Source organism: Triturus cristatus, chromosome 5_1 (genome assembly GCF_964204655.1).
Source record: "Triturus cristatus chromosome 5_1, aTriCri1.1, whole genome shotgun sequence".
In the NCBI taxonomy this organism is placed as follows: Eukaryota; Metazoa; Chordata; class Amphibia; order Caudata; family Salamandridae; genus Triturus; species Triturus cristatus.
This window is the reverse complement of record NC_140587.1, coordinates 445,402,214-445,419,508: the sequence shown is the minus strand read 5'-3', so window position 1 is coordinate 445,419,508 and position 17,295 is coordinate 445,402,214. Positions and strand designations below refer to the sequence as shown.

Below are 17,295 nucleotides of genomic sequence, written 5' to 3'. Positions count from 1 at the left end.
TCTAAATTATTGGTTTTTCAAAATTGCATTAAAAATTAAAAAAGTCCACATTACAATTGGTTATCTTTCCTTTAGGCCAAATGATAATTTTAAAAATCTTTTTTCTACAATATTGCAATGGTAATCCAGTAAAATGGTAAAATTATTTTGTCCAGATCTTGCCAAATCTCTCTAAAATTTAGGTTTCAGGAAGATTAGATAGGAATTTGCTAAATCAAAAGGCAAACGTTGTTTGAGAATCAATTGGGAATCATTACACAGTGTCCAGCCTTTTTCACATTTTAGATAAACTGTGTAATGTCCAGAAGTAACAGTAGGTCCATCATGGAAAATTATTGCAACAGTTACAAAAGTTTTTCCTGAAATTGATAATTGCTGTCCTGTAAACTTCTTTATTAAAGTATCCAATTTTGATCCATCAGCTCTACATCGTTGCATCATTAAAATTACATACTGTCCGTATTCCCTTAAAATTAATGTTGATAACATGTCAGAATTACACTCACCACATTTCATGCTATGATTAGCATCTTTAACTAATTTTGCAAAAGTGACTGTTTTACTCTCTGGCAATGTCAAATAAATAAACCTTTCATTATCAACAATAGAGCCACATATATTATAACAATTATCACAACTATGTTCCCATTTATAAGAGAGACCAAAAAAAATGTCAATGGGAACTCCTTCTTCTTCCACTACCTGAAGAAAATACATCAAAAATTCGTGTGCATCTTGCTGTTCATTTTGAGAAAACTGTGTTCGTCCTGAACATACATCTAAAAGTTTTCTAATATCAGTAGCACTTTCTATTTGAGTTTTATCTTTACTCAGCTTTTGAAAAAGGAGACTGAGCTCTGAACAGAATCTTTTTCCCTGATTTACTATTATCTGCTCTTGCAAACTTTCCAGATAAAATGCAACATTCAGCACTACATTAGCGTAGCAGTTGACACCAGAGCTATTTTCAAAATGACATCCTACAACCTGTTCTTCATTGTCCTTTTTCTTTTTGTTTGCAATTACATCACTCCTCTTTTTTTTTCCTCTTCTCTACATCCTCATTACAGATATTCTCATTTCTCCTTTTACGAGAAACTACACGTTTCTCCAACACAGGATACTGACCTAAATGAGGAGCATAGCTTCTTCTTAATCTATTATACTCCTTTACACAGTTTGTATCAGCACTAACTTTTGAGTCATCAAAGTCTATCATGAATAAACCTGATAATGTTTTGACTCGTGACAAAGCTACATATGCCATACCTTCTTTGAACACAGTTGAACCAATGTTCACAAATGCACAATCTACAGTCAATCCTTGAGACTTGTGGATAGTTACAGCAAATGCTAGTGAAAACGGAAACTGCTTCCTACGTACATATAAGTCTTTCACAAGCATGAAACGAACTGAACAACGACAAATGTCTTTAACTTCCTCTATCTGATCAAATATTATTTTTAAACATTCAATTCCATCTTTTTTCTGATAATTAATAAAACCCACAACTCTTCCCATCGCTCCATTCACTAAGCCTTTCTCAACATCCAAATTTCTCCTTAAAAACACTCTACAGTTCATGCAAACATATAGATTTTTTTCTAATCCTGCTGTTTTGGAGATGTTCTTCTCTAGTGAGTCCAATTTATTTTTCAGTTTGCCTGTTACTGTGACAGTAATTCTTCCATCCTCAATTTTGTCCACTGCTTCCAATTTCCTGATGTCTTCCTTTTCCAATTTCAAAAGCTCCTCATTAAATATTGAGCATTCACGTAGAGTTGGAATTAAGCAGATGACACTTTTGTTTTCTGCAATATTCTTGTATATTTTCTCTGCAACTATTTCTTCCTTTGGAAATAAATTATGTAGCAGCCGACTCTGTAATGCTTTTTTCCCAACTTCTGTGAGTAGTCCAATCCTGATATCTTTCAGAATACTTCCATATTCTTCATCGTTTGCTTGCCTCATATTAGTTGTAAGTTCCTTGTACTCAAAGAAGGACCAAATATTTGTATTTCCAATGCTTCCCAATGACTTCTTCGTGTCTTCATGTGTCACAGTATTAAACACTGGTTGTCCTTTAACTGGAGTAAGTTGCAAAAGATCCCCAAAAACTATGACGTGTTTTCCACCAAATAACACGTCATAGTCTGTCTTCAAAATTTGCTGCATTCTTAAATGCACAAAGGCAAGCATTAAGTTTGATACCATGCTCACCTCATCAATAATGAGAACTTGCATCTTCTTCAATACTCGTGAAACTTCCAAGGATGCTTCTCCAGTTAGCTTGTTGAATTGTATTTTGTTCTCATGCTCCACTGGTAACATTAGCAAACGATGTAAGGTGATTCCTTTTATGTTATATGCTGCTAACCCAGTTGGAGCAGTAACCACACAAGACAAAGTAGAATCCGTTTTTTGCTTTAGGTAGCTTCTGATGACTTTAATTAGGAAACTTTTTCCAGTGCCAGCTTGTCCGCTTACATACATCCTGATTGGATGAAATGATGTGCATGAGCACTCTTTTTTGATATGTAGAAATCCGTGATCAATTTTGTTTTTGATCTCTTCATAAATTTGTTGCTGCTCTTGATTCAGTTGTCTTTCCAAATTTTCTAAGTCTATAAATTCTTCTTGAGCTTGATTCATAGCCGTTTCCACTTCATTCATGGCTATTGATGCTTCATTTTCAACGATTGGTTGTCCTAGGGGATCTTGACTGTGTGTTCCTGAACTTTGGCTGTCCTGAGAACTGTCTCTAGCTATTTCTGCTGCAATTGTAGTTTCCTGTTCAATTTCTTCATTTAACATTTGCAGATAAGTTGAGAATGTACTGCATTGTATGCTGTCTTTGCAAGCATTAAAAGAATCTTCATAGCTCTGGAATTCTCCCAGTAGTTCATCCTCTGTACGCCATGGTTTAAACAACTGTAAAAGAGCCAAGTAGTAAAATTCTTTCTTGTCGGTAGTGTCGCAACTCAGCTTCCGGTGATTTATCAAACTTCCTTTGGTTTGCTTCACCAAACATCCTTCTTCACCAACAACTTTATATTTTCCACTGTTGATGTCTTCTGCAGCTTTCCGTGAATAAATGTAGTTCTGTAACACTTCATAGAGACACATGTTCTCCAGATGATGACTTCTCTTGGGATAATATGTGTCCAACATGTTTGTTTTCAATATGTCTGTACTTTCTGGGTCATTCTCAGCCAAATATTCAATTTCTCCAACAGATTTCAGTACCCGATTTCTCATTGCTGCAAGGCCTAAACTTGCCCAAATTATTCTTCTTGACTTCGAGTAGAGACTTGCAGAAGATAACCTATCTGAACATTCGTAGGATCCAATTTCTCGATGCGATAACATCTTCAAACTGAAACTGTACAGCTTCTTACTGACAGTCTTCTCGTGAGAAATCTCTTCCCACATTTCCTTCAATTCTGTTTTTTCTGATTTCGTAATGTAAGACGTTACATATCGAGCAACAGCAATGGAATTGTCAGCAACATACTGTATATCCATGTTAGCGTTCCACATGGATAAAATGACTGGGTTGTAGTCATTTATATTTTTTAATTCTTCTTTTCTTTTAAGGTTGTAGGTATTCTTAGGTGATTTTCTTGTGATAGTATGTCTCACAGCTGACATAAAACTGTTGACTCTTCCATTTGTAAGAACAGGTCTAGGAAATCCAAATCGACATTTAGTGTAGTATTTTTCTTTGCTCTTGTATTTCCGTCGACAGTATTTTCCACACCGATGACTTTGGAAACGTAGAACTTGCTCCTTTAACTTGTTCTCTTCTGTGCTTTTAGGTATAGCACATGTTGCATATTCTTCAATGTAAGATAACACTGCTTCATCAGTATCAGTTCCAAACTTTGGGGCATCCTTGATCCACAGCAGCATATGAATATGAGGAGCACCTCTTGCCTGGTACTCTTTTCTCCAAAAGAAATTCACTACTTCTCCAAGAGGTGGATTTTTTTTATTGCAGATGAAGGACATCATAGCCTCAAATCTATGATTGAAATATCTGCAAACATTAACCGGATCCAATGAGCACAGTTCTCCTGCTGTCTTGTATTCGATGTTTTTAATGTTTGAATTGGCCTCTCGTAGAAAATCCAGTAAATCATCCCAAGCGTACTCGGCACAGCTTAGGGTAAGGAACCATGTTGGTGTTCCTAAATTGCGTAACATGCATTTTAGTTCACCATGGCGTCGGTACCAATATTCATTTGTCCCACGCTGACAAGCCATCAGATTGATCAGTTGTGTTTCCAAATGATCATCTCGGTGCTGCACTTTCTCCATAAAATCCTTAGCAGACACATTTTGTAAATGTACTCCACTTTTTAAAATGTGATTTACTGCATAAGACAGTGCAGACAAGTCGCTTTCAAATAAAAGATGGAACAAATAAGGAATACTTTGTCGAAATCTGGGATCTTCAGCATATAGTCTTGTAGTTCGATACTCTGAAGCTGGAATCTGTTCTGGACGTTCATCGTATCGTCCTCCTTTTCCTTTAGGAAACAGCTGGGGAAAACATCGAGCTTCCAAGCTCTCCTCCCATACACTCACGGGATTTCCTTTTGCTTTCTTCATCTGAAAGAGATCAATATTGTCTCCCATAACTTCTTTCGAATGGAGAGGATGTATGCTAAAATGTTCATAAATTTCTTCTTCCTTTGACTTGTCCACTTTTTCAATTTGTCCAGTTGGTGTTTCTGTGTCTCCTTGTAAATCTTCTTCTTCTTCTTCTTCTTCTTCTATATAAATTGATTCATACCATTTGTTATTTTTTTTCAAATACAAATTTGCTCTTTGTACTTTCCGCACATCTACCAGCTCCTGCCAAATCTTCTTATTCTTTGTAGGTACACCATTAACCAGAATAATTAATGGTTCAGTTTCCAAAGTATCCGCATCAATAGTTTCCATATTTTTTTTCAAATCCAAGGGCAAATACACCACTCTACCTTTTAAACCTCTCAGTAAATCTGAAGGAGGTAATTTACCATTTTTGGGCTCCATACGTACTATGGTCTGGAACGGATGAACACATTGAATGAGTATAGACTCATATGTATTTAATTCAGAAAGTTCAGCAGGAATAGCATCCAATTCTAAATTATTATGTACAGCTCTGGTCGGCATTCTATTTTCCTCTAACTTGTTGTAGCAGTATTTACAAATACGCTGATCTTCACCCAATTCAAAACAATTTTCAAGAAATATATATGTGGCAAAATCCATCCACTTATAATTATCTTCATTTTCACTCTTTCTGTAGAGATCAACATTCCTAGTTTGTTTTCTATAATGAGTTCTGCGGCAACAAATACAAGTAACATTTGGTCTTTCATTAGAGATTATTGCAAATTTTGTTATGTGATCATTAAATGTCTTACTTACACAAGGTTCTACATTCTCTTCCACTTCTGCCTCATTTACTGTGTCCTTCTCTGCACTGTTTTGTTCAGGACCAAAGTAACAAAACTGAATTTCATCAACAACCTTCTCTACATCTGATACCGTTCCTCGGAACAGAGCCCTATTCAATTCATTTAACTTTATTGCTGGACTTTTGGCAAAATACAACCGTCTCACAAACTTTCTCATTTCAGTATGATGAACAGCCAGCATCCTAAAATGATGGAAAACACTATTGCACACTTTTCTAGATAGACAAGCAAGAGAATGACCCTGCAAACCAGTATTCTCTCTCACTCTGCATGGATCCAGACTTTGAAGCACCTTAATCTTTTGTTTTACACTTTTTTTACTATATTCTCTTAGAAACTCTCAATCTGTCAATAGATTCCTGACGCACAGTGCAAATACTACTACAATTCCAAGCATACACTGGGGCTTTAGGACGTCTCCCCATTGCCTCATCTGCCATCACTTGTACCTCATCTCTTGGAACCATTATCTCCTTCTCCATTATGCAACCATTTTTTACTTCGTATGAACGACCTCTGGTGTCAACTGCATGCAGCAAACTATTACTTTGAAAATAGCTCTCTTCATTAAAAAAAGGTTCACTACTTGAACTATGCATCCACTTTCCTAAAAACACTTTACAAAAGTTTGTTCTGTTCACTACTCTTTTGCTTTTGCTTTGTGATTTCAGTACATTAACCATTTTATCTAATGTACGCATCCTATTCAAAATTAATATGAATAGTTTCCTTTTTAATTCTAATGCTTTTGCTGCAATGGCTTCAATTTCTTTTTTTCTCTTGTAATATTTAGCCTTTTGCTTATATTTCTTTATATCCTTTATCAAATTGGACATAACTCTTCTCTGAAACATTTTTCTACGTATCTCTTTAAATGCTGTTTTTCTGTTTATGTTAAACTTTTCAATTGCAGAAGGTATATTTGCATTAACTAAATTCTCATTTTTTTGCTGTTCTCTATGTTTTGTTACATTTTTCCGAGAACAGACATTTTGTACATTTTTCTTTGTTTTGAATATTTTGTTTAGAAATTGTTTTTTTTGCTTACCAGAAGATTTTTTCTTTTTCCCAACATCAGCATCTTCTACTAACTTTGGTCCTCCAGTTGTCTTCAAATATAGTTTTTTTTTTAGCGTTTTTTGAACTCGAGATTTTGTAGGCATCTTAAATTTTGTTCACTGTTCTTCAGTAATACCTGAAAAAAACTAAAAAAAAAATCCTTTATTGTATTTAAATATATTACTACATTTCTTTTCACAATAGTCACAAAACGAAATTTCTTTGCCAATTTGAATGCACACAAACTGCTCTTTTTTTTGGGCAAGTGAAAATCTCTTTTACAAACTGTCACATTATGAAACCAAGCTGTTTTTTCAGACCACCACCGTGTGTATTCTCTGTGACTGCCTACACTCCAGCAGGGGCAACCAGCCTTAGTGATGCTGAATGTATTTGCATTACAGACTTAAACCTGAAAACCCCACTCGCTTCTAATTACTGTGCATGACTATACATGGCAAGCACATGGGTGTGTGCTAAGCCTCTGCTTCTTCCCCCAAAAATTCGCTCCCCCTTTCCATCTACTGCAACTGTGAAATCACCAGAGCAAGACGCAATAAATCTCTGCCTATAATTCTTCTATGCACACAGAGTCATGTTTTCACATTAGTGCCAAAACGAAATTTCTTTGCCAATTTGAAAGCACACTTACTGCTCTTTTTTTTTCGGGCCAAGTGAAAATCTCTTTTTACAATTTGAAATCACTTTTACAGACTGACACATTCTGAAACCTTTTTTTTAAATTTATTTAAATGCACATGTCCAAGCTGTTTTTTTTTCAGACCACCACCGTGTGTATTCTCTGTGACTGCCTACACTCCAGCAGGGGCAACCAGCCTTAGTGATGCTGAATGTATTTGCATTACAGACTTAAACCTGAAAACCCCACTCGCTTCTAATTACTGTGCATGACTATACATGGCAAGCACATGGGTGTGTGCTAAGCCTCTGCTTCTTCCCCCAAAAATTCGCTCCCCCTTTCCATCTACTGCAACTGTGAAATCACCAGAGCAAGACGCAATAAATCTCTGCCTATAATTCTTCTATGCACACAGAGTCATGTTTTCACATTAGTGCCAAAACGAAATTTCTTTGCCAATTTGAAAGCACACTTACTGCTCTTTTTTTTTCGGGCCAAGTGAAAATCTCTTTTTACAATTTGAAATCACTTTTACAGACTGACACATTCTGAAACCTTTTTTTTAAATTTATTTAAATGCACATGTCCAAGCTGTTTTTTTTTCAGACCACCACCGTGTGTATTCTCTGTGACTGCCTACACTCCAGCAGGGGCAACCAGCCTTAGTGATGCTGAATGTATTTGCATTACAGACTTAAACCTGAAAACCCCACTCGCTTCTAATTACTGTGCATGACTATACATGGCAAGCACATGGGTGTGTGCTAAGCCTCTGCTTCTTCCCCCAAAAATTCGCTCCCCCTTTCCATCTACTGCAACTGTGAAATCACCAGAGCAAGACGCAATAAATCTCTGCCTATAATTCTTCTATGCACACAGAGTCATGTTTTCACATTAGTGCCAAAACGAAATTTCTTTGCCAATTTGAAAGCACACTTACTGCTCTTTTTTTTTCGGGCCAAGTGAAAATCTCTTTTTACAATTTGAAATCACTTTTACAGACTGACACATTCTGAAACCTTTTTTTTAAATTTATTTAAATGCACATGTCCAAGCTGTTTTTTTTTCAGACCACCACCGTGTGTATTCTCTGTGACTGCCTACACTCCAGCAGGGGCAACCAGCCTTAGTGATGCTGAATGTATTTGCATTACAGACTTAAACCTGAAAACCCCACTCGCTTCTAATTACTGTGCATGACTATACATGGCAAGCACATGGGTGTGTGCTAAGCCTCTGCTTCTTCCCTCAAAAATTCGCTCCTCTTTTCCATCTACTGCAACTGTGAAATCACCAGAGCAAGACGCAATAAATCTCTGCCTATAATTCTTCTATGCACACAGAGTCATGTTTTCACATTAGTGCCAAAACGAAATTTCTTTGCCAATTTGAAAGCACACTTACTGCTCTTTTTTTTTCGGGCCAAGTGAAAATCTCTTTTTACAATTTGAAATCACTTTTACAGACTGACACATTCTGAAACCTTTTTTTTAAATTTATTTAAATGCACATGTCCAAGCTGTTTTTTTTTCAGACCACCACCGTGTGTATTCTCTGTGACTGCCTACACTCCAGCAGGGGCAACCAGCCTTAGTGATGCTGAATGTATTTGCATTACAGACTTAAACCTGAAAACCCCACTCGCTTCTAATTACTGTGCATGACTATACATGGCAAGCACATGGGTGTGTGCTAAGCCTCTGCTTCTTCCCCCAAAAATTCGCTCCCCCTTTCCATCTACTGCAACTGTGAAATCACCAGAGCAAGACGCAATAAATCTCTGCCTATAATTCTTCCATGCACACAGAGTCATGTTTTCACATTAGTGCCAAAACGAAATTTCTTTGCCAATTTGAAAGCACACTTACTGCTCTTTTTTTTTCGGGCCAAGTGAAAATCTCTTTTTACAATTTGAAATCACTTTTACAGACTGACACATTCTGAAACCTTTTTTTTAATTTTATTTAAATGCACATGTCCAAGCTGTTTTTTTTTCAGACCACCACCGTGTGTATTCTCTGTGACTGCCTACACTCCAGCAGGGGCAACCAGCCTTAGTGATGCTGAATGTATTTGCATTACAGACTTAAACCTGAAAACCCCACTCGCTTCTAATTACTTTGCATGACTATACATGGCAAGCACATGGGTGTGTGCTAAGCCTCTGCTTCTTCCCCCAAAAATTCGCTCCCCCTTTCCATCTACTGCAACTGTGAAATCACCAGAGCAAGACGCAATAAATCCCTGCCTATAATTCTTCTATGCACACAGAGTCATGATTTCACATTAGTGCCAAAACGAAATTTCTTTGCCAATTTGAAAGCACACTTACTGCTCTTTTTTTTTCGGGCCAAGTGAAAATCTTTTTACAATTTGAAATCACTTTTACAGACTGACACATTCTGAAACCTTTTTTTTAAATTTATTTAAATGCACATGTCCAAGCTGTTTTTTTTTCAGACCACCACCGTGTGTATTCTCTGTGACTGCCTACACTCCAGCAGGGGCAACCAGCCTTAGTGATGCTGAATGTATTTGCATTACAGACTTAAACCTGAAAACCCCACTCGCTTCTAATTACTGTGCATGACTATACATGGCAAGCACATGGGTGTGTGCTAAGCCTCTGCTTCTTCCCCCAAAAATTCGCTCCTCTTTTCCATCTACTGCAACTGTGAAATCACCAGAGCAAGACGCAATAAATCTCTGCCTATAATTCTTCTATGCACACAGAGTCATGTTTTCACATTAGTGCCAAAACGAAATTTCTTTGCCAATTTGAAAGCACACTTACTGCTCTTTTTTTTTCGGGCCAAGTGAAAATCTCTTTTTACAATTTGAAATCACTTTTACAGACTGACACATTCTGAAACCTTTTTTTTAAATTTATTTAAATGCACATGTCCAAGCTGTTTTTTTTTCAGACCACCACCGTGTGTATTCTCTGTGACTGCCTACACTCCAGCAGGGGCAACCAGCCTTAGTGATGCTGAATGTATTTGCATTACAGACTTAAACCTGAAAACCCCACTCGCTTCTAATTACTGTGCATGACTATACATGGCAAGCACATGGGTGTGTGCTAAGCCTCTGCTTCTTCCCTCAAAAATTCGCTCCTCTTTTCCATCTACTGCAACTGTGAAATCACCAGAGCAAGACGCAATAAATCTCTGCCTATAATTCTTCTATGCACACAGAGTCATGTTTTCACATTAGTGCCAAAACGAAATTTCTTTGCCAATTTGAAAGCACACTTACTGCTCTTTTTTTTTCGGGCCAAGTGAAAATCTCTTTTTACAATTTGAAATCACTTTTACAGACTGACACATTCTGAAACCTTTTTTTTAAATTTATTTAAATGCACATGTCCAAGCTGTTTTTTTTTCAGACCACCACCGTGTGTATTCTCTGTGACTGCCTACACTCCAGCAGGGGCAACCAGCCTTAGTGATGCTGAATGTATTTGCATTACAGACTTAAACCTGAAAACCCCACTCGCTTCTAATTACTGTGCATGACTATACATGGCAAGCACATGGGTGTGTGCTAAGCCTCTGCTTCTTCCCCCAAAAATTCGCTCCCCCTTTCCATCTACTGCAACTGTGAAATCACCAGAGCAAGACGCAATAAATCTCTGCCTATAATTCTTCCATGCACACAGAGTCATGTTTTCACATTAGTGCCAAAACGAAATTTCTTTGCCAATTTGAAAGCACACTTACTGCTCTTTTTTTTTCGGGCCAAGTGAAAATCTCTTTTTACAATTTGAAATCACTTTTACAGACTGACACATTCTGAAACCTTTTTTTTAATTTTATTTAAATGCACATGTCCAAGCTGTTTTTTTTTTCAGACCACCACCGTGTGTATTCTCTGTGACTGCCTACACTCCAGCAGGGGCAACCAGCCTTAGTGATGCTGAATGTATTTGCATTACAGACTTAAACCTGAAAACCCCACTCGCTTCTAATTACTGTGCATGACTATACATGGCAAGCACATGGGTGTGTGCTAAGCCTCTGCTTCTTCCCCCAAAAATTCGCTCCTCTTTTCCATCTACTGCAACTGTGAAATCACCAGAGCAAGACGCAATAAATCTCTGCCTATAATTCTTCTATGCACACAGAGTCATGTTTTCACATTAGTGCCAAAACGAAATTTCTTTGCCAATTTGAAAGCACACTTACTGCTCTTTTTTTTTCGGGCCAAGTGAAAATCACTTTTACAGACTGACACATTATGAAACCACCATGTGTAACTACAACAAAAACAATTCCCATTTCTATTATTCATTTCTTAAGTTACCACATACATCCCCTCTCAAACTGTAAACTCACCTTTAAAATTAGTTAGTTGTGAAAGAAATGTGACACTCAAACAGCAGAATATCAGAGCCAGGATCTCTGTTGTGTTCACCTCTCTCCTCTCAGCAGAACCAGATAATGGCAAACTTTCCCTCTATTTTTCCACACATATACATGTAAGTTTCAAATCTCGGTGCTTCCCCCTTTTTTTCAAATGTAATGACACATTTCTATTGGTTGAAAACCAACCCTTTTCCAAAAGTACCCTGCCCCCAACTTGACTTCTGCCTAGTACCCTTCCCCCAACTTGACTTCTGCCTGCTACCATAGCAACAGCTCATGGAACACTGCTGTGTGCAGTTAGGTCAGAAGTCCGACACACAATGTTTCAATTCCACAGAGCAAGAGTGCTTGACTTTTCAAACCTAACAGCAAATCCATAGTACTGTTCTTTGGTTACACATTTTTTTGTACCAATACAAAACATGCTTCTATTAATTTTCACATACAGCCTAGTTTTTTTTCTAGAATGGTATGAAACAGCCAATCAGTTCTTTTTGTTTTGTAAAAAATATGTATGCCTCCATTTCCAAACTGTCTTTCTTTTCATATTGCCATTCTACTGAAAGACACCTCCTGAGTGCATCCAGTTCTCCTTTGAAGATGTTCACAGTGTGGATTGTAGGGCACAGCTATGTCTTCTGGAGTGAAAAGTTTGCAGAGAAAACAGATATGGTGAGAGACCTTGCTTTGCCAAATGTAGACATTAAATGGATTGGTCAGAGAGGGTTAAAGTGGCACCAATTGATGCCATTGGTGAAATCCTTCATTCAAATCCAACACCCTGACCTCATAATAGTGCACTGTGGTGGCAATGACCTAGGCACTTTGACTGGGGTAGGTCTGGAAATGCTTATGAAGGACACCTTTGCACAACTGTTTACACTTTTCCCTAAAACTGCCTTTGTGTTTTCCAACATATGCCAAAGGCAAAAATGGAACTGGTCCAATCATTTCTGTCCACAGATTGACAAAGCAAGAAAGCACGTCAACAAATCTGTTTCTGCTTTCCTCCGTGACTATGGTATGGGTGCCATTTACCACAACAACTTGCGTTACGACATGCAAGACATTTATAGAGGAGATGGTGTGCACTTCAATGATGAAGGGAACAGAGTCTTCCTCTTGAACCTTAGACTCTGCATCGGTACTTACTTGTAGGTACCACTAAAAAAATGACTCCATAAACACAACAGCTCTTTTTAGAGCTCCCTAATTTCTAAACTCTTAAATCTGCTTTTCATTTATTTATTTTAATTTTTTTTACCGTACGCTTACCGTAAGCTTACCGTACGCGTACCCCGTGATTTTTTTTAAAATCAATAAATGTTTTTTTTGTACTTTTCTGTCCTTCTTTGACCCCCTTACAATTGTTAGGGGGTCTGTAACTCTCCTCATTGCCCCCTTTCCTTGTTTTGACTCTTTTTTTTCAGAGTGAAATACACAAAATGGCGGCCGCCGCTTCCTGGTTTCGGCCGATTCGAATGTTTACTAAGATCTAAGAGCCAATCAGAATCGCGCTCGCGCACGCCACCGTACGCTTACCGTAAGCGTACGGTAAGCGTACCGTAAGCGGGCTCAGATATATATATTGATTTAAAGGCTATTTTCTCAGAATCTACTGAACAGATTTACACCAAACCTACAAAAGGCACTTCCTTGACCTAGGGACTACCTCTCTGCCAAATTTTGAGTAATTCTGTTCAGCCGTTCAGGCTGTAGCTCGTTCTAAAGGTCCTATGGAAAAATGCATGGGAAAAACGCGTTTTGGGACCCCTCTTTTATCTCAGCCCCCGCTTGACGGATCCCCCCGAGACTTTCAGGGTAGGAGCGGAGCGTAGCGCCCCACCTATTTTGAGAAATTCGCGAGGATTCGTCGACCGGCGCCAAAGTTATTCAAAATAGAATGTTGAGGTTTTCCTATGGAAACGTGGTCCTAACTATAACTACCTACTGGCGACCGCCAGTAGGTAATATATATATATATATATATATATATATATATTTCCCCAAAAGTCCAGTACTGCGCTCTCCGTCACCAGTAAAATCCAAGATCCAAAGTGATATCCAAAGAGGTGTTTATTCCTCACAACAACGCGTTTCAACTCTATGCAGAGTCTTGATATATATATATGTGTGTATGTTATACATTTAAAAATATTTTTACAATTTATAAACTAATTTGGTAATGAGATAATTGATTATTTAAATTATTTAATTACTAATTTTGTAAATGTATTTTTTATTGGTCAGATTATCAATTATGTAAACTAGCATATTTAATTTTGTATAAAAATAATTATTTGAATGTTATTGGATTAACCATGTGCACTTATTTGCTAGAATTAATTGATTTATTTTAATGCGTTATTTTCATTTGCTAATTGAGTGTTTTAGGTATTTTTGTTTTATTTGAAATGTATTTAATTGTTTTAAAATATTAAATGTTTTGGGGATTGTAAGGGATTAGGGTAGGAAGTGCTTTTTATTATATCTTATTGTTCTTAATTGGTAAATAATGCTTTATTATTTTGCTCAAATTATTTAGAGAAAATGTGTATTTGGGTGTTTCTAAAAATTGTAAATACTTTTTTAATTTTTATGATAAAGTTTTATTTTGTGATTTTGTTTTTTTTCCCAACATTTTCATATTATATGGTTTTCAACACTTTCCTTATGTTGCTTTGGTTGGAGTAAGAATAGTACAATTTATTCCTACTAATTATAACACTTGTTTTAAAAAGATGATTTCGAAGATGGAAAGTTAATTTTGTTTTATTTAGGCTTTTGTTTTAATATTTATTTAAATGGAGTTTAGTTTTTTTCACCTTTTTAGGGTAATTATTTAGCAATTTGAACTGAAATATTTCAATTTAGATTTTTCAGTTTGCTATACTTTAGTGATTTCATTTTAAATTATGCCTATTTAAAAGTAAAAAAAATTTTGTTCAACTTATTTGAGAGTTGAATTTTAGTAATCTATTTTAAAAATGTAAATTAATAATTTGAGAAGTATAATTATTATTATTATTTTTTTTAAATTATAAATAGCTATACATATATGTTGGGAAAGGTGGGAAATGTAGAACATTGGCCCCTGTCTAGGAAAGTAATGGTGACCGAAACTAACTCAATTGAAGACGCTGGGAAGTACTTCCAATGGGAAAGAGAGAATACATACAAAGAGCAGGAAAACTTCTATAAATTACTGCCAGTGTATTCCACTATATCTGATTAATCTTCCATAATGTAAATATTGGTTACGTTTGTCAGGAGCTGCCTGATGGGACCTAGACATCCCGCTATCTTTATTTGGCCCCATCTACCCATCCACCCCTCAATCACTTGCAGATTGGAATGTTAACTGTGGCAATTTCTGTATCGCAAATTATATTAGCATCTTTAATTTTCACTCTATTTTGCCACTTGCAGTGATACGTCAAATCAAGTTTATTAACTCCTTGTTTATGTTGCAATATGTATAGAGCACAAACATAACTGGAGAGTATAATTTTAAATACTTGTATATGGTAATACCTGCTAGTGTGCTGTATGACTTGAGGAAAGATGCACATGTTTCTTATTATCTCTTGAATTTTTTACCATTATGGCCTATAACCTATGATCAACTATTTGACCTCTTCCTTGTCTCCTTTTCTGTTTAGTTCAATGAGTCTGTGAGCAATGAGCTCAACATCGGGGTTGGAACATCATTCAGCCTTTGCACTGATGGGCAGCTTCACATCCGGCAGGTTCTACACCCAGAAGCTTCTAAAAAGGTAAGGCATCTGGTATCTTTTGCTTCTAAAGAGGAGTTGTATGTATGTATGGAAGAGGTCATGGAGATTAGCCCAGCACCATGTGACTCTGGGCAATAGCTTGCTTAATCTTCCCGACGGCCCAAAGCGCCTAGAGACCCTTACGGGTGATTGTTCGCGCTTTACAAAATGTGGATATTATTATTATTATTAAAATTCAGACATAATGTGTGCATTATCGTTCCATATAGAATATGGACATTGGCTCAACTAATGTGGTTTTCCAAGATTCAAAGATGGAAAGTCCTCATTTTATTAAAGACACTGTGGTACATGTCGTCATATTTATTCCATAGCAGCATGTCTGGGGAAAAAAACAATATTTTACATATGTCTAGCTGAATGTTGCAAGACCTTTGTAAAAACACTACGGTATTCACTTAAAAAACAAAAATCGCTGAACCAGGAAGAAACGCAGAATGCTATAACAAGGCAGATGCTAGACCTTCAAGGAAGGATCCTCTTAGTCATTAACCAGTGGAGGTATTAGTGTAGGTGGAATTATAAAAAGTTATGTGTATTAACTAGGTAAAAAGGAGGCTATAATCTGTGGTGAGATCACAGTGATGGAGTAATACACTCCTCCATGCCTTTCTTAAAATTAGGACCTTGGTCATTAAATCTAGGAAAACCATGATTTTTAAGACTGAGCGCTCATATTACGCTTGTTTAAATCATGTCGATGGTATTAAAAGACACATGAGAAAACAGACTTGGGAAACAGCCCCACAAGCAAAGAAACATTCATGCTGATCAATTGCATGACTAATGCGACCCACTTGGCTAATGTACAGGAAGAGATGTGAGTCAGAGGGCTTTTGAAAGAGATGAGTAATTGAGGAAATGACCATCTTAAAGCTGATGTTCTAGATTCATTTTCCTTTAAACGGTGAATAGCACACAATTGTGATAGGGAAGAAAATATAGATATTCTTCTGACTGATTGAAGTTAGTTCTGTTAACCTTTTTAGTTCTTCTAGTAACCTGTAAAACTCCCTGATGGTGTAAAGTACCTACCTGTTATATCCAAGGCTTGGATTTCATAAACTCTTTTGAAAGACATTAAAGAAAGTAAAATAGTCAGTTTGACGAAGAATAATTTAAAAAAAATGGTATCTGTTATCTCCGAATGCATTGTGAAACCTAGAATTCCAGTGTGTGTGTGTGTGGGAGAAAGATGTGATTTCTCTAAATTGTTCAGAAAGCCTAGGTTTTGGAGTAGAGCTGGCATATTGGAACTGATTTTGGGGACCTAAATGATCTTGAAAGAATAGCATATGTTCTATGTAAAGCAACTTACAGACACTCTGTGATCTGAGGTGAGCAGAAAAAGTTTTTTTTATTTGTTAAAATGTTTAGATGCTGAGAAACGAGCCAGAGCAACAGAGGATAATTGATAGTAGGTGTCTATCCACAAGAAACTGAGAAGTGTTGGAAGTGGGCTGTAAAATCATTGTGGATACGGAAGACAAGTTTCTATTGCTGCTTTGGCTAGACCTCCTGAGAAATTAACTGTGAATATTAGAAAAAAGGAAGAGGAGGAATAATTTAAACTTGTAGTGCAAAGAATTTTATTTCGAAACCTTAAACTATATGTAAACCCCATGGATCTTCTAAAATACTCACCCAGTTGTAAAAAAAAAATGCGACCCTGCTCCCAGCATTAATTGAGGAGGGAATTTAATTTTCTAAGTTTCTATGGATTGGCCTCTGTTGTATCGTTCTCTGACAGAATGCTTTTTTGAGGGGAAAAATGTAGGTCCCTGCTAGAAATAACTTTCTAGCAAAATTTTGGGTCCTGCCATATATAGTAAGGTGACTGGCAGGGTCGAATCCAGGGCCGACCTGGCCGTAGTGGGCACCGGGCATTTCCCTGGTGCGGTGCAAGGATGTAGGCCGGGTTTGGCCCCCTGGGGGGGCTGGCAATATCACCCCCCTG

The 17,295-nt window shown here is 37.0% G+C and overlaps 1 protein-coding gene across 7 annotated transcripts in view; it reads left to right on the top strand.

Annotated features, from left to right (window-relative positions):
- Nucleotides 1–17,295, top strand: part of ESRP1 (epithelial splicing regulatory protein 1) — a 365,555-nt gene that overhangs the window by 69,317 nt on the left and 278,943 nt on the right. For all 7 annotated transcript variants that reach the window (XM_085605242.1, XM_085605240.1, XM_085605244.1 and 4 more), the window contains one exon: nucleotides 15,204–15,317. In XM_085605242.1, the coding sequence (XP_085461368.1) occupies nucleotides 15,204–15,317 (114 nt within the window). The remainder of the gene's footprint in view (nucleotides 1–15,203; nucleotides 15,318–17,295) is intronic.